The following is a 20,772-nucleotide window of genomic DNA, read 5'->3' as shown; positions in this document are numbered from 1 at the left end:
CCCCACTTCCTCCTTTCGAATGGGACCGAAAGAGGAAGTGTCACCATGCGATATGGAAACTTGTTCTTGAAAGATACTGTACTGACTTCTTTGGTCACGAAATATGTCAGTGGTCAAATATTTGGCTGTCCATAGGTCACTGATTTTTATTTCTTTATTTACTTTTTAACATTCACTTATCACCACCCACCAGCCCAAAGTGCGTATGAATCACTGAGCTGGAGATAAAGAAACGTGTGTCACCTTCCCAGCACCACAGAGGGCCCCAGACATGTTATTTCAGTATAGCACTTGTGCATGCCCTACTTAACTTTTCATTACGTTCCTTGACTTTGCCAATAATCTCCCTGGATTCCATAAGGCATAAAATGGTATTTCAACAAAGAAGATAAAACCCCCACATTTTAATTTGATTTCTGGTCTAGATCACATTACCATTATATGTCTGAAAGAATGCTCAAGCAGATCTAAGAGTAGTAACAAAAAAGAACGTAAGAATTTATTATATTTGATCTATCACCAGTGGCTGATAGACAACAATCCAAATAAAAAATGCTAAAGACTGAAGTTATTTTTACGCTTATTTTAAAAAGGGGAATTTGCAAACTCCACTACTAGCAGACAGTTCAGTGATGAAAGCTGTCTCTGAGGAATGGAAGATTATGTGCCATTTTCTTTGTAAAGAGCAATCCTTTTCTTTAAATCAGAATGTTTGATAATTCTACAATGTACTGCTATACTTAGCTACCTATGCAACTTGTTTAAAAAAAAAAAGAGAAGAAAGAGTTAAACAAAATGTATTCTTTGAAATTACAGGCTGCAGGCATAAACATCAGAACATAGTGGCTCTAATATGATCATCAAGCTCATCCTGCAAAACAATATATTTCAGGGTTACAGTAAAACTAGAACATGCTGCTTTTGAACTAAATACATCCAACTCTCAAGTTAGTAGGAATGGAACACTGGACATATAATTTGGGCAGCTCCTGCTTTGTATAAAAACTTACAGGAACAGGGTATGACAGAAAAAATACCTTCATTCATATGACATACTTACAAGGAGTACGTTACTGAGGCTCATCAATCGAGAAATAGCCGCATTGAACAAATGATCCTTTGTGAAGTACTCTGTTACCTTGTATTAAAAGAAAAGGTTTGTCACTAATTACTTAAAATTCTCAAACATGGGAGTACCTTGGCATGCAAACACATCATATATGCAACCACATGTGTATGTGGGAAAATAATAATCACATAAAAATTCAGTTGACTTGCTCTCCCTCTGTTTCAGGATTTTAAAAGCTTCAAATCGTTCCAATTAGAACTGTGTATTAGTAATCACTATTTTCTTTCACAAAATATCTTCCTTTTGCCCCTACAAGAGGCCTTCATACTTGTAAATCCAGTTACGCTGTTGACAGCTTGTCCATCTATAGCAAAATTGTAATTCTAACGTCTGTTAAAACATTTGGAAGGTTCCTCACCACAGGATTTAAATCAGCAAAAGTTTTTATCAGTAGAAAAATATTTTAAGTTAATTTTGCAGGTATTTATGTCTCCCAATAATTGAATTCATGCTAATCACAGCAGGAGACATCATATAAGAGGAGATGAACGATCATTTCAATAACTTTTTTTTTTTAGGATACACTAATATATTTTCTCCAACAACTTTTTGTCATTTGATATGAAACAGTAGGCATGATAATAAGGTGTGAAGCAAACAGATGAAAAGCTCTTGTTAGGGATACCCGCATAACTCACCTACAGCTTTGCTACTGGAAATGGAGTTACTCCAAACCCAGACTGATAATTTTATAATGCCAAAACACTTCAACCTTTGAAGGAGGCACACAGCAGTGAAATTCTGCCAATCTTACTATTTTGCAAGAGTTGTGTCCCACAAGATTTTTAGGTAAACACAATTACTTATACAGAGAATAATTCACTTAAAAATTATTCTATGAGCCACTGATCTGGGGAAAAAATCCTTTTGGCTCTGTAAGTCAAGCATACAGTTTTAGCATAAGCAGCAACTTATTTAGTAATTTACAAACTATGTGTTTCTTTTAACCTCAGATATCACCAGATTCTTCTGCTCCCAGATCTTTCTGGCTTCAGCCTTCTCTTTCTTACTCAGAAGCTCAGGATTGGGCATGGTTCCTGAAGTCCTTGCTTCAATAAGTTTGGACACAAGTGTCCAGAGGCGCATCTGCCATCTCTGAACACCTGGCATAGCATCAGCTGAGATTAATCAAAGATTGAAGAAACAAATTCCAGTTACAATGAATGAATCCAAAACTTGAAAGAAAAGCAGACAGGAAACTGAACGCTACAGTACAACATTTAAAAAAACCCCCGCCTGTATTTTAAATACAGCGAAAAGACTGTGTATCACTGAATTAGCTGCTCCAGAGGGAATTATGTACCTGTGTACTGTTAGGGATGTGGGAATTACAGCTTGATTCTGAGTATCTGGTTTTTTTTAAGAGACATTACCTCTTCACGTGCCTAGCTCTGTACTGTTCTGATTAGATGATGACAGAAAGCCAACTGAGAAAAGTCATATAAGCACACTCCTCCAGTACATACATCAGTGCCATAATATGTAACTAAACACATATGAATTTAAAGGGTGACCGACACCAAATGCTTAGTGCAGGCTGAAATAAGAAGCAACAAGCTAACACGAGAAAGAATGAAGAAATACACGTTTTTAAATCAGACATGGAGAGTTTTATTAAAGCCTAATGCAACAAGAGGGCTAGATTTAAATGTATCCATAAGACTACATTAAAATGTATGAACCACAGTAGATAAAAGAAACCAGTATCTGTCAGTATGACAAATTGCATGATGGCAGTAAATAAGTGTGTAGGAGGGTAAATCTTATCTTATTCAAGAACTAAGCTCATAAAAATGTCATGAGAGTACAAAAACTAATTACTAGGAACTCTGATTATCTTCTTACGAGATTCTTCTGAGAAGTATTTCATGGTCCTGCTTACAAAAGCCACTGCATACATGTGTAAAAAAATGGAAATTAAAAAAAAATGCAAAGTTTTATCTGTAATCTGATATGATTTTTAAAAAATTATGATCAAGAAAATAAAATCATAATTTTCCATCAATCAATTGTATCTAATAAAAAATAAGAGAGCGAGGTCCAAGTTTGCGGAAGAAAACACCACTTAAGAAGTATTTTTCCCACATGCTTTTAGCTCATAAGACTTAAGCAGCTTGAAAGAATCTTGCAAGCCTGCCTCTCAGCGACAGCTTTGTGACCACCTCTCTTTTAAAAGAAACAAACAATAAAACCTGCTCATTATACTTTTTTGATTAAATTGTTTCAAAACTTTGGCATCAAGAACTGTATGAATTTTGTGTTTAAAATATAACACACTAGAAAAAAAACAAAATCACAAAGCAAACAACAGAAACAATTCCACTTACTTTTAGCATCCCATAAAATATCTTGTTCTGGAGGAGCAGCAAACAGGATGTAAAGACGTAGGGTGTCAATGCCATACTCTTTCACTAATTCTTCAGGGTCTATTCCATTGTGCTTAGATTTGCTCATTTTTTCCCAAGCAACTTGGAGCTTCTCACCAGTTTTTATGTGAACTGGTTCAGTTCCTAAATATTAAGACATACGCAAAACATTAAAATGAATTTTGCTCATTTGTAACAACAATTAGTTTTGTTCCCTAAGCATAAGAAGAATCAACTATTTCTAGTGGGCTATTTGGTTTCCAAACAGCTTGAAGAGAAAAAACTCCCATTGTAAAAACCCGCTTTCCTCCCAGGTTTTTCCTACTTCAATGTTTTAACACAACTAAAATTCAAAAGCTTCCATTACATCATGACAGAAACGCTCCTTCTACCATTTGGAAGCTGTATCTGGCACTCATAGTATGTGCTACTTTGATACCCACTGAGATTTAAGCATTCTTATAACCATGACATTTAAAACCTCCTAGATAGGTGTACTGATTTGGCACAATTCTGACCTGCACTTAGCTTTACTGATTTACAGGTTTCAATTGCAGGTAGTTATCCTGACAAGAACACGCCTTCTGTTGCATGAATTTAGAGATGGAAAGGGGCATTTACAGTGATAAAGATCGATACAAAACCACCTGCTACAGAAAAGCCCTAGTTTTTCTGGAAGAAAATAGGATAGCAGACAGTGGTAAACATGAGGTTTGCTTGCTTGTTTGTTTTTTAACAGACTTATGGATTTTTATGCAGGAGAACAGTGAAAATGAGGTTTTGTGAGAGGAGTGCTTAAGGGAGGCAAATATGGCCAAACCATTCTTGTTGCTACAGGTCCCCAAGCCAGGACTTGCTGCTCCAGCTTATGCAGTGAAGGCATTAGACAGAACTTGAGAAAAATCACTTTTTCCTATACACGTTTTACATTCCTAATATCTACTGAACACACCAACATCTGTGTTAGCTTTGCCACGATGTCCCAACAATCAGACAACCTACAAAAACTACTAGCTCCATTCAGCAAGCTGCTCGGCAGTGTCTTAACACAACTGACTTCTGATCTTTTGGACTGGAGCTAAAATAATACTATAGCACTGTTTTTGTTCTTGGATGCAATTAAAAGCTGCTGGATTAGTAGGGTCTCTGTGCCCTCAGCAGTGCATATGAATTCAAAACTCATAGAAATTGCTCTCCAGTTTAAATATTACAGGGATTCATTTTCTCTTCCAAATTTTCCCAGCACTGAGACTTGTACACCAAAGCAGTCCCTGACTTTCTGGATGCACCTATGCTGAATTTCCCACACAGTCTCTCTTACCAGTGAGATCAACCTCTTCTCTCTTCAGACACTGGCCTGTTGTTGTTAGTCTGAATGTCTGATTCTTGATAATACCTTGAACCAAAAGCTTATGGAAGGGCTCCCTAAGGATGGAAGGAGAAAGAAACTTGTCCGTTGAAAAGAGCTGTGAAAAGCATACTTTATGATAAGCCCCAGGTGTTGAGCCCATCAGGCACAATTATTTAATGAAACAGTAATTTCAAGTTGACTATGCATAAATGGTTGTCACCTTAGAAAGAGTACTTTGTGCATTTAGTCATAGTGGCTGGCTGGCAAGTGTATTTATTTGTATTCTGCACACATTCTTGCATCCTGATTTAGTACTGAGTTATTCTAATGTCACTTTTCAAATTAGCATATGGATAATGCACAAAATTTTCTTGGCCAACAGTGAAATTTCACTAACTTCAAGCTAAATCCCCATGCGTAAAAGCAGTCAAGTAGCTGGCCTCATTGTCTTACAAATATATAGTTCTAGGCTTCCACATTTTACTTCACACGTACAAAAAAGTCATAACCCAAAACACTACTCACTTTTATGAAGTCATTCAGTATTTTACATTATTAGGCAATATAAATTATATGACAATTTATCTCATGATTTAAACCACTGTAATTTATTTAATAAAGTATTATTAAATTATATAACAATTATGCATGTTTTAACTGCATTAAAGCAGCTATCTTCCAAGTACTACTCTTTAAACCCTTTTGATGACTCTGAAGTAAAGGGATATTTGAAAGAAAAGCTTTAAACCGTGAGAGAGAAAGTGACAGACTTTATCTTCAACATATTCATATTTGAACACGAGCATAATTTGTAGACTTCTAAATATTGTGCAAGTACTGCCACATAGCCTACCATTCAGTCACCAGGCAGCACTAGTTCCTACCATGTCACCTGGTTTTATCAATGATATTAAGTCAGAGTGGCAATTCAAGCATCTCTATAAATATTTTTCCAAACAATATTTCATAGATTGCCTGAAAAATCCTGTTGGTTAGAAATAAATTAAAAGAACTTATGGAGGAGATGACAACTGAAATCAAATTTAGACGGTAAAACCAAGAAAAAGTGTTCTAAAAATAGAAGGTAATAATTATCTAAAATCTCAAATAATTATCTCAAATTATCCCAGTGAATTAGAAGATGAAAATCTTGAACAAAACCCTTGTAATCCTATCATCAACTAATGGTGTATAAATGCTCCAGGAGATAACTGTTCAGGATAAGTTTCTTCTACAAAATAAAGACATTACACCAAAGAAAAATAAAAAGACTTTTTCCTCCTATCATTCAGAGTTCAGTCTGGTTAAGATCTCAAACAGTTATTAAAATAGCTACACTTGCTGCTATCTAAAATAAAGCTAATGAGGTAGCCAGAACATCAAAATCAGATAGGGCTCTCCACTGGAAGTGATTTTTCAAGGAACACTTTTTTTAATGACAAAGAGTTAGTTCAGATCATATGCCAAGTTATTAAAAGCTGAATCCAGGAATGAGCATTTCCTATTTTTGTTTATGCTGACAGAGGCTACAAAAATGCAATACAAAATACATTACCAAGTATGGGGAAAAAAAACCCCATGTCTTCCTAGTGGGAGACCGCAAGAGAATGGAAACATGCCCAAAATGAGAAAACCAGAGCCTGCCTAATAAACACAGGGCTCAGAAACAAATTGAGCCCTGTACTGAATTTCTCCTGATGTGCAGTGATTTTGCCAGCGTTGTGGTGGCTCCATCTCATGGTCACATGTAAAGTTACATTTTCATTTCCGTTAAAAGCACACAGCTAAACCCTTCTCCAAAGAAGGCGATGTGTCTCTTGGCTGCGGAAAGGGGCTACCGAGATGTCACAGCCCATCAGGTGTGATGCGATTCTGGTCTAAACACTGCAGCATCCACGTAAGGCCTGGAGCCATAAATACCTTCTGAGCCATCCCACTGAGAACAACCGAAACTCAGCTGTGTTCAGACAGACAGACACTTCTGGCACAGTAAGTGAAGAGGCAGCTTGAGTTTCTTTGAATGCTCGATCAACATGATACAACTTCACCTACCCAGAAGTCTGTTTCTGCTTATGCTGGAGTGTGGGCGCTGTGGCCTTAGCTGTGTGCAGCTTTTGATTGTGTTGTACATCAGATGGGACTCTACCTGTGAAGTCTGCCTGAAACCTCCAAGGAGAATCAGCTGTGCTAGCCATGACGTGTGTAATCCATCTTCTTCCTTTCAGTAACGTTCATATACAGGTTCATTTCTATGACAGACCAATCTGTCTATACAGGAGCATGTAACAGATGGAGAGGCAAGGAACTCCTGCTCAGTGCCATGTCCTCAGGCTCCTTGCTCTTCTCTCTGCAAGGTGACTAGCGAGACTTTCAATCCAATTACAAATGACCTGGCTGGAAGGACTCTGTGGAGCCTTCAACAAGTGACAACACTGGACTCAGAAGAAGGGATACCTCTAGCAATGCAGCTCACTGTATGTATTTGCCTCCCAAACTTCTAGAAAGGCTGAGAGAGCCCATCACTCTGCCCTAGAGTCCAGACAAGACCTTGGTCAGTCACTGTCAGATGAATTCTGGTGCTTGTGAAACCTGCTGTTAGACTCACCTGTAACAATCTGGCAATCCTGTAGAAGGCCAGAAGTGATTGAGGCATGTGGGAGCTGATCATTTTAGGCAGAAAAAAGATCAAACAATATTGAACGTTCAGATTTTACACAGTCAAAGGCTGAGTGTTTTTACTTAAAATCAAGACTAGTGATAAAGTCCCTAATGAATGTAGAGAAGTTCTAACATCCTTCCTTTACAGAATAAGCTATTTCTGTCACACACATAACTTCTTTTATTCTGTAATCCAGCTACGTATAAATAGTGCCTTCTTACTCAACAGATTTGCTCTCTATTACAGTCAAATCTGTGACTAAATGGCAACAATAAACTTTTTTATTGCTTTATAATCCTTCGGAGTGTGCTAGATTCCATTTACAATTATTCATCAGACAGAACTGATTACTGAAGTCAAGGGAAGAGCCAAATTCTGTGTAACTTGTAGAGTTAATGATAATACAGTTGAGCAGGTGTAACCGAGTGTGTCAGCACACACTCGCCACGGTGGATTAAGCTGGAATAGATGAGGAGGTTGCTGGTGCCAGCTGCCTACCTGGCCCCTCTCCCAACGGCTGGGAGGACTGACTGGCTTGTCAGTTAATTCCAGAACCAATGCGCTTTACCGACCAGATCGCTAGAACAAAATGAGCTTAATCTGTTGTCACATATACCAATACCCAGAGGGTGCTATTTATTCTGCCTTGTCATTACTGAGGAAACGAGCAGCACTTCCCACCATCTACAGTTGAAGGCATTAAAAAAAAATAAAATAAAAGATCATGCCCCATCTTCAGGGGATATTTAAACTATATTGACACCTTTACAATTTTAGATGCCTATAAACATTGCAACTTCTATGAAAGCATGTGTGACATCTGTAAATGAACGGCCTATAATATTTCTATTGTAGTAATGTACATCATATTTAAAAAGATTGCTTTGGAAATCTAAACCATGAAATTTTAAACTTTTGTTTTCAACCTCATTATTATATCCATAGCCATTAGTACAGAATTAAAGACTATTGGGAAATACTTCAATGGATTTGAAAGCGGATAGAAACAAAACAATGAAAATTTCCATGAAGAAAACCCATCAAAATGAAAAATTACAACAGATTAATAGGAGAATCATAAAAATTTGTCAGGATACTAGATAACACTTTAAATGGTGGCAGCTCTCATTAACTGAGATGTAGCAGAATTTTACTAATTTAATCAGCGAACAAGACCTGAGCTACTAGAGGAAGACTGAAAATGCACAAGAGGGTAGAGATTTTTAACATTATAATGTTTTCCCTTGGAGCTGTGGGCTTCGACACCGTGACTTCAAGCTTCCTAAAAATAAGCTTGTTCTTTCTAATCTCCCTTTTCAGATTTCTCAGACTAGCCCTTGAGCAGTCCTAACAGAAGACTGAGCAAAAGTGGCTTCTGACCAATACTAAAATGTATTTAAGATATATGGCAATATTTATAAAGGAGTTGAGATTTCCACATCAAAAAAAAGTCCTAATTTGACTTCATGCCTTAAAAGCACCTAATGCTGTAAGTGTGTAGAACTAAAGCAAGCAAGCAATTTTGTGCATGATGATGAATTTGTTACAGTCATCTTGCATTCTGAGCACAGGTATAAGCAGTACAAACAGCAGATCCAAGGGGCAATGCTGTAACGTGTCTTCACACGTGCAACAGTTCTTGAGATTGTATATAGTCTCCAAGGAATTCTTCACAGTCTCACAAACTACTTCTACAGAAAGCATTTTTTTGTTTTCTCTAGTATTGTCGCTAGAGGTTGTTAGTGCTTCTTGAACATTTTTTTTCAATTAAGAGGTTTTTTCTGCAATTTACTGTATTTAGACTACTCCAGGCACAGTACTTTGGTGCTAATGCTCTGTCACACCAGACTATGTATAAAACAAATTTCAAATTCATACAGCTTACAGAATATCTTAGAATAATGTAGGTTGGAAGGGACTTTTGGAGGTGATTTGGTCCAGCCCCTTTTTCACAGCAGACCTAACCAGGTTGCTCAGGGTCTCATCCAGCTGAGTTTTGAAAATACCCAGTGATGGAGGCCCCACAACCTCTCAGGTCAAACTGTTCCAGTCTGACCACCTTCACTATCAAAATTATTTTCCTTCTATCCAGTTTCACTTTGATGCAAACTGTGACTATTATTTTCTTCCTTTCTCTGTACATGTCTGAGAAGAGACTGGTTCCATCTTCTCTATAATCCTCCTGTGAGTAGACTGAGATTAGCCTTCTCTTCTCCAGGGTGAACACACTCAACTCTCTTCACCTCTCCTTGTATGACATAAGCTTCAGCCCCTGACCATCTTAGTGCCCCTCCACTGCACCCTCCCCAGTTTGATAAAGTCTCACACGCTGTGGGGGGCCCTCAAAACTGGACACAGTATTCCAGATATGACATCCTGAGTGATGAGCAGAGATAATCAAAGCTGGACATGGTTTTGCTAATGTAGCACAGTATACTCTCAGGCCTACTACTGACTCGCAGCTCACTTGGTGTTCACCAAGACCCCTGTAGCCCTTCTGTATTGTGCTGCTCCTCACGCAGTTAGCCCAGCCCTGTCTGTTTCCACGGGTAATCTGCTCCACGTACAGGACTCTGCATTTGCCTTTGTGAGATTCCTGTTGACACTTCAGACTTGCTCCTCCAACTTGTCCAAGTCCTTTGCACTGCAGCCATGCCATTGAGAATATCAATAGCTTCTCCCAGCACGTAATGAACCTGCGGAGGGTGCACTTTGTTGCACTGCCCCAGTTGCTGATAAAGATGTTAAATACAATTGGTCTCAGCAGTGACTCCTGAGAAATACCACTTGCAAACAGCTGCCAGTCAGACTTTGAACACTGACTCTTTGGGCCCGATGGTCCAGACAATTTTTCCATCCAGGCTGCAGTCCATCCAGTTAGCCCGCATCTCCATAGTCAGACTACAAGTATGCCATGGGAGAACTTGTTAAAAGCCTTGCTAAAGTCATGGTAAAAGATATGCACAGCTCTCTCCTTATCCACAGAGACATCATCTCACCATGAAAAGGCAGGTAAAGTTGGGCATAATTTCTCAGTAAATCCATAGTGGCTACTCCCAGTCACCTTGTCTTTCATTTGCCTGAAAATTACTACCAGGATGATTTGCTTTAAAATATTATTGGGGACCAATGTGAGGCTCACTGGCCTATAAGTACTTTGGATCACCTTTGCCTATTCTTGAAGATGAGTTTGGCTTCTCCCTTTCTGCAATTAACAGGGACATCCCCTGATCACCATGACCTTTAAAAAACTATTGACAGTAGCCTCACGATGGTAAAGGCTAGGTCCTTCAGCACCCTTGGATACATCCCTTTGGTCCCAGGAATTTGTACATGCCTGGTTTACTTAAGTGATCCCTAACTCAGTCCTGCTCTATAGTGGGTAGTACCTCTCTCCCTCAAATTCTCCTGCTAAGCACAAACCTTGACAGCAAAGGCCAAGGCAAAAATTGTCCTTTGCTACTAGGCTCTTTGTCTGATTTTGTATCAAGCAAACACTTCCCTTGATGTTCCTGTCAATATATCTGCAGAAGTCGTTCTTACTGCCTTCATATTCTTCACCAGCTTCAATTCTAGATGACCTGTGGCCTTTTTTAATTCTATGCTGCCTACCCAGTTAATGCTTCCACATTCTTTCAGGGGTAATCCATCCTTGCTTCCCCTTTCCCTGCACTTGTTTTAGTGCTTGAGCTCAATCAGGAGGTCCCTTTTCAGCCAGCTGGCCTCTTTCCACCCCTCCTCATTTTCTTGCACAACAGAGTGGATTGCTTACTTTGCAAGCAAACATCCCCTTCCTTGTGATCTCAGTTTACACTGATAATACTTCAGCCACCATAGTTAACATTTGGGAGGTGGAAGAATTTGACTAGCAAAAGAACATTTTGCTGCTATGCATTACAGCTCCACTAGATGGCTGACAGGATTGTAAAGTCTTTTGTAGAATTTATAAGCCTGAAATTGCTTGCAAGGAAAATCTCTGAAATCCTCTGCTTAAAGGAATCGTGCCTATGACAGTAAGGGTCTGCTTTGAGATGCCCACTCCCTCAGAGAAGGAACAGCCCTCCTGCTGCACCTGTGGAAGCTGGAGACAACAGGGTGAAACACAGGTACACAAATCACCCACATCCAAAATCTCAAATACAGCTTTCACTGCAAACCATTTTGCAGGCAAGAATGAGTGATGAAAACGCATTGCCTGTTTTCATCAAATGATTATGAAATAATAGGGAAATATTCTGCTGGCTCCACTAGCTATTCCATTTTTTCTGGCGCACAGCTACTTAAGTTATAGTTTTGGAGCAAAACTGCTCCATTCACGAGTTCAATGCCATGTGTATGTAGGTTACTCTTTTACATCAAGCTTTTAGAGTGGATACTAGTAAGGAATGAATGCATATGAGTTTCCAGATGAGAAATTACTGAGCAGCTGCTCTCATTTTGACTCAACCTATTCAAACGTCTTTGCTGATGAGAGAACTGGACAGAGCAAGAGGCAGTATTTCACTGTTCTGACACCAGTAATTCTTCCCTGTGATGGTATTTTAGGGTAAAAAAAATCCAGTGGGAATGGGGACATGAAGCTGGGAACCTGAGAGGACAAAGAATAGAACATCAGACGACTCACCTTCCTGCCTCAAACTTTACCTTTAACCAAAACAGAGGATAATGAATTAGGCTATAGCAGCATCAGCAACAAGAGTAGTTAAAACTAATTATATTAAAGTCATTAAATAAAAAATAAACTGACAGCAGACACATATACTGCTTTTGCTTATCAAGAACTGTTTTGAACTGTTCAGCTCCAATACTGCAGTGAATTATAGGGGTGCTTATTTTCTAAATATGCATGGTTCCACTGAAACTAGCAGTATTACTGTGCATGAAGTTACCTAATTTGAAATAATAGCACTACTCAGAATGCCTGAAGTTACCAGTTTATGCAAGCTTTTGCAGGCTGAAAATCTACAGCATCATTTTATCACTTGCTCTGAGCCAGTTAATACTCATGTAATAAAAATGCTATGTATGTATGCACACAGAAAATGCATCTGACTGTGAGAAACTAAGTAGTTAGCCAAGACTGACAAGCAGGAAAGTTCAGGCTTATTCAATGCAACGTTCTATTATTGTAGTAATGTCCACCAGCACTCTTGCTAGTCAAATGAAATATGAAAGATTTTTACAAAAATATATAAGGCTTACTTGTGTCTCGTCATCTTTAGGTCATGGCAAAAATGGCTGAAAAACCTTGCATAGAATAAGTGCATAACTGCATGCTCCTTTCCTCCGATGTACAAATCCACAGGCATCCAGTAGTCTGCTAAGTCATTATTAAAGGGCCTGAAAAAACACAATTATAGAAAAAATACAGCATGAAAAAGAAAGATTAGCTTTTCTAAAGTAACTCATCATACTTGACTAGACACCACTATTTACTGAGAGCTATACACGTGTACTAAAACTTTTGCTATCAGATCTCTTTAATTTTTAAGAAGTAATATGCTTATTAAATTACAAACAAAATTTTAATTGCCTCTGAAAAGCAGATCCACAGAAATATTATTTTCATATATTTTAGGGAAGCAACCAAGATTTCACATACGATACCTGAGAAAGTGATGAAAATATTTGCTTGATCTTTAAATTATTTTTTCATAAATACCCTGTGGCTAGCTTTTAAATTTTTTAGTATTTGTTAAGTTTTACATAGAAATATATTACAGTGAAAGACAAAAGACATGCCCACTCAAAAACAGTCGATTTTTTTTTTTTTAATCTGATGTTTGCATTGTTGCCATTGGGGGCAATGAAGCAGTTTACTGTAAGGTTGCAAAACATTTTGAAGAGTCAGATGGGTCGCCATACTCCAACTGAAGGATGCTCTATGAATTTACAGTAAATTTGTCATTTAGAGCATATTTACTATGTCGTTGGAGGCCACCTGCATGGTTTCCTAGCACTGCTTACTGCTTCATTAAATACTGTTACGTCTCTTGTAATAGGCTTCTGCCTTCAAAATACCATTTGTACGTATCTTCTTCTTTAATGTATGCTTTATGGACCCATTCTATCAAATTTACCTGTTTTTTCAGCTTGTTTGATTATTCCATCTGTATTTTCTGTAATAGTAACACTTTTTTCCTCACAGGTGAGCTCAAAAGCAAATCGTGTATCTGGGACTCAGGTCTTTAGTGGGACAAATCAAAACTAACTTGTTCACAGGGTTCCCAAATCAACAGAGTAATTCTCCCAAATTCTAGACCTGTGAAATATGACTTACAGAAATAAAGGGTTTACGTACACCCAGCTTAGCTAAAAAACCCCAAATAAATAAATCAAATGGAGGTAGCAATCTAGTGCAGAAGTCCATAAAAATGATATTTCAATATAAAACAGATTTAGCTACACTAAGCTGTTACTTCAACAGCTGGATGTTACATCTGCCTATTTCATCTTCAACTTCCAGAAAAGCACCTTTTTCTCCAAGCACAAAAAAAATTTTAAACTGTCACTGGAGAGGAAGCAGTCTGCATAACTTAGTAATATTAATAATAAATTCACAGTGTCACCAGAAAATAATTAAAATTACTGTGAAATAAAAGCGCCGACAGAAAAATATTTCTTTAGTTTAACTAAACTGGTGCTGCCAATATGAAAAAAACAAACAAACAACTGGTCCAGCTATACTAAATCACTTGCTATGTAGTATGTACCCAGACACTGCTCTGGACAACAAATAAATCCTCAAACAGCCCTGCATGTTATATCAATATCTAAAAAATGCTACTCTTTCTATCTTCCTCAGACTACACAGTAGAGCTGTTCCACTAAATGCTCTTTGGAAAAACCAGTGCTATCAGCAGCGCCACTACAGGCAGACTCTGAAGCAGAAAAACAGCTAAATAATTACATTTATCTTCCCACCCTCTCCATGCTGCAGTCACTAGTACACAGCACATGAAAAATCTCCTTTCATTAATTTTGCATATAGTCAAAGTGCCGACACAGCTGGAGCTTGCTGCGATGCCACTTCACTTTAGGTCTGTGCGTGAGGAGGTAGCAAGAGTTACCAGAATTCAAAAGGAGAGAAATGAGGTACTGTTCTTGGCAGCTGGATGTTACACAGACTATTCCTCTTCTTACCGTCAGAAAAGCACTGAAGTCCACACACTGAAATACGCAGTGCATGGCCAGGGAGGGTACACTCCATGCAACTTACCACAGTCTCTAAGAGAGTCATGGTAGTCTGTCATTCTTGATGGCATCCTCCACTATCTTCAGCTCCTCAACTGAACATTTCCTCTGTGCCTTGACCCATAATCCCCTTTCATGTAAAATTCTTGCCCCTTGCCTCGTAACTCCTGTGCTTACATAGCTATACCTACACATTCTGCTCTTGTAAATCTCCTGCCATGGGAGCAACCAAACACCACATTTTTAGAGCAATTCCTAGTCTACCCTGTGCTGTGCTCAGGCCAGAGGACAGGCATAAAATCAGGGCAGCCCAGGGGCTTATGCTTCTTTCTGCAAAGGCAGTTAGAAGCTAGAAACACCCGAGTGTCTGGCCTCTTTCTTCCTTCCCTTCTTCTGCTCCCTACAACTACCTGAAGAGAGGTTGTAAAGAGGTGGGGGGGTCGATCTCTTCTCCCAGGTAACTAGCAACAGGACAAGAGGAAATGGCCTCAAGTTGCGCCAGGGGAGGTTTAGGATGGACATTAGGAAAAATTTCTTCACAGAAAGGGTTATCAAACATTGGAACAGGCTGCCCAGGGAAGTGGTGGAATTGCCATCCCTGGAGGTATTTCAAAGACAGGTAGATGTGGTGCTGAGGAACATGGTTTAGAGGTGGCTCTGGCAGTGTTAGGTTGATGGTTGGACTTGATGGTCTTAAAGGTCCCTTCCAGCCTAGACAATTCCGTGATTCTGATTCTATCCTGTGCCGTGGCCACTCACCCCAGCCCTGTGCCTGCAGCCCTCACCTGTCCCTGTTGTGAGGGTCAGTGTACCTCAGGTAGTACCAAGAGGAATCAACAAATGTGTCCATGGTATCGATTTCCCGCCGTGCTGCTGCCTTACACCTGAGCAAGAGAGAAGGAGAAAAGCTATTTTTAGATAAGTGACAAGCTTGGGAAAAAAGCAACCGTGAACAGAGTGGCCACGAAGACATTTAGACTGAAAACCAAAGGGGTCTGAACAGTCAGAAGAGTGATACGTTCAGAAGGTGGCCAACACAGTAACAGGGGCCGCTCTCCTCCCCTCTCCTTCCCAAACCAAACAAAATGCAAACCAAAAAGAAGCCTGAACACCTATAACATCCAGCAATAGCGGAAGACAGGACTGCGCCAGATAGCCTCCTCCATCGTATGTTCCTGGCATTTTTTAGAATTGTCATTTTAAAAGAAACGAAGCAAGTCTTAAAGCGCAGACAAGCATACTTTGCCATAAAGTTAACGGGAACTCAATACTTCAATGTTCATTAGCTACCAGCAGACAAATCATTTTATAAACATTCAGCAGACGGAGCAGGTGGTTGGCTCTCTGACTGCCTGGACAAAAAGGTCTTTGCAGAATCCATTTATCATCTCTAGAAAAAATGAACTTAGTTTAATTTCAGTTTTCAATGAGATGTAGCAAATCTCTTCTAGACCTTGTAGCAAAATTTTAATTTGTGATTACTGCAAATCAATTTTTGCCTATATTGGCAGTCCTGAGAAAACAGTTTTTAAATACATTTTAGAAGCTCAGGTTACTTTCTGCTAGTTTCTCCCTGAATATAAATTGTTGTAAGAGCCAATAATCACTTTTAATAAACTGTCGTTTGTTGTAAATGATCCCGCTTTAAAACTCTTACTGTTAAATGAGATTATTGTAATATAAATAAAACTTTGCAACCTGTGACAAACTTGCACATAAATACCACCGGCTATACGTGACAAACGTATGCAATTTATAAATGTATGTAAATATGTAATAAATATCCATAATAAATGGGCACTGGCTATTTAATATTTTCCAATTGCATATTTAGTCTGTAATCAGGCTTGATAACTGAGCTGTAACATGTATCTGCCTGTCTGCCTGATAATTCAGCGTGGCCTGCTGAGGCAAGTTTAGAAAAGCATCACCAATTAACATTTCCTTCTCTCTGTCTCTGCCCCAGGTCCTTCTCTACCAGCAAGTTTTTCTTTCAATGCGAATAATGTAGCAAAGAAATTTTACTCTTAACTGCTTTTTAATATAGGATAACCATTTTATTACATTGTACATATAAGCAGACTTGACCAATGCAAAATAATACTGTATTATATTGAAACAGAATGGCTTTTCAGTCAAAAGCAATAATACTTTACAGGTATTAAACCATAATTATATCTGCCTCATGCCACTGATGTTGCCTGTACTCTAAATTGACATGGCTCACTAAGAGACAGCATCGGCATCTTTCAAAATTTATACAACAGGCACAATACTGTAATCTTGTTAGATGATCTTCAGACAACTAACACAATTACCTGGACTTGTATAACAACGAGTAACTTGGGCATCTCCTCCCATTTATGATTGTTTACATCAAATACTCGCAGACTTTTCTATCTTTCCATCTTGCTTTCCTTATTAATTCTAGATATTAAATGCAACTAAGGAAAAAAACCTGTTACTGGAGAGAAGGACTAAAGGAAGGGATGATATAATTTCTCAGAGCAAGGAAAAGCAAGGGAGAGGGCACACACAAAGGCAATAGCTCAAAGGATTTGAAACTGTAGCAGACATCTGGATGAGCAATGCTGAAGACAGCTGTCAAATAGGTGAGAATTATGAAGCCAAATAAAGGTGAAAATTAAAAAAAAAAAAAAAAAATTCAGCAAACTACCATATTTTAGGCTGAGAAACTAATCCTGTGCACCTTGATTCAGTTCTAAGTAGGGCAGCCACAATAACTATCCAGAAACCACGAGGATTTGCTATACATCAAAAGTACCTTGTTGCCTGGTAAACAATAAAATCATTTTGAATTAAGGTCAGGAGGAAGCCGGAAGTGCAGACAGTGACTTTTAGTAACATCAGGAAAATTCTTGAGTTGAAATTAGGAATTGCAGACCAAGGCATTTTTAGGGATTTTACTAAACCTGTGGATTTTCTTTAGTAACTGCTCCCCGCAAGAGTCACACTTTAAAATACACTAACTATATGTAATTTAAATAGGCATATCTGAGAAGAAATTTTCTATGCAGAAAAATGGAAGTAAATGTGTGTTTTACATAAAATCCATGTTATCAACAAAGGTCAAAATACAAGTTCCCAGAGAACCACGGAATTGCTGTGCATAAGCTATCTATCTAGAAACGAAGAACACGCTGATATTCTACCCTGAAAATGTTAAAATACAGTGAGATGTAATCAAACTGCTGCATTATCAATGAGAGCCCTAATGTCATTTATATGTCTGATTCCTCTGCCTGGCAGGCTCATAACATACCTCCCATTTGGTCAGTCTGCTGACAGAAGCGTTGCATTGCACTGCCGATGAAAAACTTCTCTGGGATAACTCAAGTTCTACCAGTTCTTCTGCAGAACTTGTATGCAAACTGCAGCGTACAGAGTATCTAAGTAGCCCTCAAGATCAGACAACTGATTTTCATGACGTACCTCTCACTACTTCATTTACACTGTTTTATTTCTTAAACAGCTGGGCTACAAACAATTAAGATTACAACACTGACAAGATGCATGGACTTACTATCTCCTTCAATCTGAATTACATGCTGTCATCTCTAATATTTAGTGAATGTGATTCTTCATGATAAAGAATTATATAGCTGCGGAAACACTTTATTGTTGGACTATTGCTAAGAAAATGAACATGATGTTTGTTTCCTTAACAAAAGGAAATAATTCAATAATCATTATAAGCTTTGAACTCTGCTGGTGAAAGATAATGAAAATTCTTGTAGTAAATGAAGTGAGAAATACTGTTAAGAAATGAAGGGCAGGGAGAAAATTGTTCTCTTTCCCCTTCTTTCTTTCCTCCAACTTAAAAAGTGAGCTTTTTTTCAGCTTGTCTATGAAAAAATAGTAGCGGGTGTCTGTGCTGTAAAAAAGGAGTTTTACAGAGTATATAAGAAAAAAAACCCCATATGCTGGGTGAGAATACACATCATTCTGGAGTAGTATCCTGGCTCAGAGTGGTCAGTTGTCAACACAAAGAGCATAAGGAACAGGCAGTTACAAAGCGATGTCTCCCGATCTGCAGTAAACGCAGGACTGGCTTACCTCGGGCAGGAACAGTTCACCCACTCTGGAGCAGTTGCTAAAGGTGAGGCTCCCTTTCCCGTGAAGGTGGTTACATGGGGCAACACCACGGGTAAGTCTTCATAGGGTACAGGGACAGCACCACAAGTCTGGCAGTGAATGATCGGAATAGGTGTTCCCCAGTACCGTTGTCGAGATATCAACCAGTCTCTTAATTTGTCACTCGTTAGGTCTCCACCTATTCCCTTATTTTTGGCCTGCTGGGTAACAGCTTTTAAAGCCTCCTGCCGAGTCATGCCTGTGATCTGATTCAAAAAAAAAAAAGAAAAGCAGACAGAAAAATGTATTTGCTGCCAGTGAAAATGCAAAAACAGACAAAAAACTCACAAATGCAATTTCTGAGAGTTAAAGTTTATGACCCTCATGTTAATTTTCACCTTCTCTCTGCTTAACACCCTTCTATCTAAGATGCACGTACCAGTTACTTGATTCATCTAAACCCTCTTAATCAAAGGATAATGTTCTTGATGGACTGAATAGAATAAGGCTGAGAAAGAGCCCTGTAGACCCCTTCAGCCTTTATTGGCAGCTATTTGCATTTACTGCTGATATTTCAATCAACTGCTGTATGCTGAAACGTCTAGAATATCTCCAACACAAGGCAGAGAGTGAGGAGAAGTGAATGGTGAAACAGCTTGCTTTCTCCTATGTTCATTTTGGGTTTTTCTATTTTTGCTTTCAGATACATCTTAACCACTTAGACCCTACCTGTCATGTAACAGAATATGAGCTTTGTATCTGCTATCAAACACATTTTTTCAAGACCTATAACACAACATATATTTTATATTTAAATATAACATTTCTATGTCACTTCAGGGAGATATGTTATCAGAAAGGCTTATGCCACATTTCATTGAATATGGGGAAAAAGGACTAATGTGTTAGCTTAAAAATGTACTGAGATCATGAAATAAGAATCAACTTTTAACATAGGATCAATTATTCAGTTTCCATTGTAAAACTCAGACCAATACTGTAGCTTCTTTTCCTGAACAAAAGAAAAAAAAAAAACTTCTGCTACAGAAGAGCCAGCATATTTTATCGTTAAATTATTCCTAGAAATTTGGTAGCATAAGCCTGGCTTGATTATTTTTTTTTTTAAAAAAAGAGAGCCTTTAAACATACAAATTATTTGGCACTGTTGAGAAAACAGATTTAGTTTGTATTGTTATTGTAAGTTGGAAAGAACTCCATACTTGTATACCCACCTCCCCAGAATTAATGACTTTCTCCAAACCATTTGGCAATGTCTCAATGACTTCAGTGAAAGGAATGCCCAGATTCTTAGCTACTGCGGCATCTTCTGCACTTGTACTAGGTATTCCTAGGAGGGAGGGAAAAGTGAAAAAATAAATTAGTTCTGGGATTGACGAACATGTATATCAATCATCAATTTCAGGATAAAACATTCTATTTCTGTGACACACTCTTTATAAAGACTTATGTTTGCCCAAAGGAGTTTAAAAATCTAAGAACAATAAAAATGCTTTAATGTTCTTTAAGCAGTAGAATTCAAGCAGCAATAATTACAAACACATTTTCTCAGTTTCTCTGTCATTCAAGTATTCATCAGTGTCCTGCCACAGAAAAGGATGGAAAGTAGATGATTCAGAAAAAGCCTAAATGTAAAGCCACAAAATTTGGATAAGTAATAAAATTTTCAATACAATTATATTATCTAAATATAATATATTTAAATAATACAAATGTAAATTCTATTTGCTAATATGAGAAACAAATACTAAACAAACAGCCTAAATAGTCCTCGTTTCAAAAGCAAATTTAACTTCTTTCTAATTTCATCGTTTATCAAAATGTACTGCAACAGTCTCTAACAATACTATCACTTCAACTTATTATGAAAGACATGATTTGTTTACAATCTTGAGAAAACAATTAAAATAACATCCATTTTCTATTTGGAATACAACTACCTAGAGCACTTCCTACTGCT

General features: G+C 38.1%; 1 protein-coding gene across 1 annotated transcript in view; it reads right to left on the bottom strand.

The window, feature by feature from the left end:
- The window catches only part of LARS2 (leucyl-tRNA synthetase 2, mitochondrial), an 83,888-nt gene that overhangs the window by 15,411 nt on the left and 47,705 nt on the right, over window positions 1-20,772 (bottom strand). Inside the window, exons 11-18 of the mRNA XM_074150472.1 lie at window positions 20,027-20,142; window positions 18,777-19,060; window positions 15,485-15,583; window positions 12,708-12,845; window positions 4,817-4,920; window positions 3,457-3,639; window positions 2,078-2,247; window positions 1,061-1,138 (exon numbers count right to left, since the gene is read on the bottom strand). Of these exons, the coding sequence (XP_074006573.1) occupies window positions 1,061-1,138; window positions 2,078-2,247; window positions 3,457-3,639; window positions 4,817-4,920; window positions 12,708-12,845; window positions 15,485-15,583; window positions 18,777-19,060; window positions 20,027-20,142 (1,172 nt within the window). The remainder of the gene's footprint in view (window positions 1-1,060; window positions 1,139-2,077; window positions 2,248-3,456; window positions 3,640-4,816; window positions 4,921-12,707; window positions 12,846-15,484; window positions 15,584-18,776; window positions 19,061-20,026; window positions 20,143-20,772) is intronic.

Source organism: Numenius arquata, chromosome 7, assembly GCF_964106895.1.
Source record: "Numenius arquata chromosome 7, bNumArq3.hap1.1, whole genome shotgun sequence".
Taxonomy (NCBI): Eukaryota; Metazoa; Chordata; class Aves; order Charadriiformes; family Scolopacidae; genus Numenius; species Numenius arquata.
The sequence above is the reverse complement of the archived record's forward strand: the minus strand, read 5'-3'. Positions and strand labels throughout refer to the sequence as shown.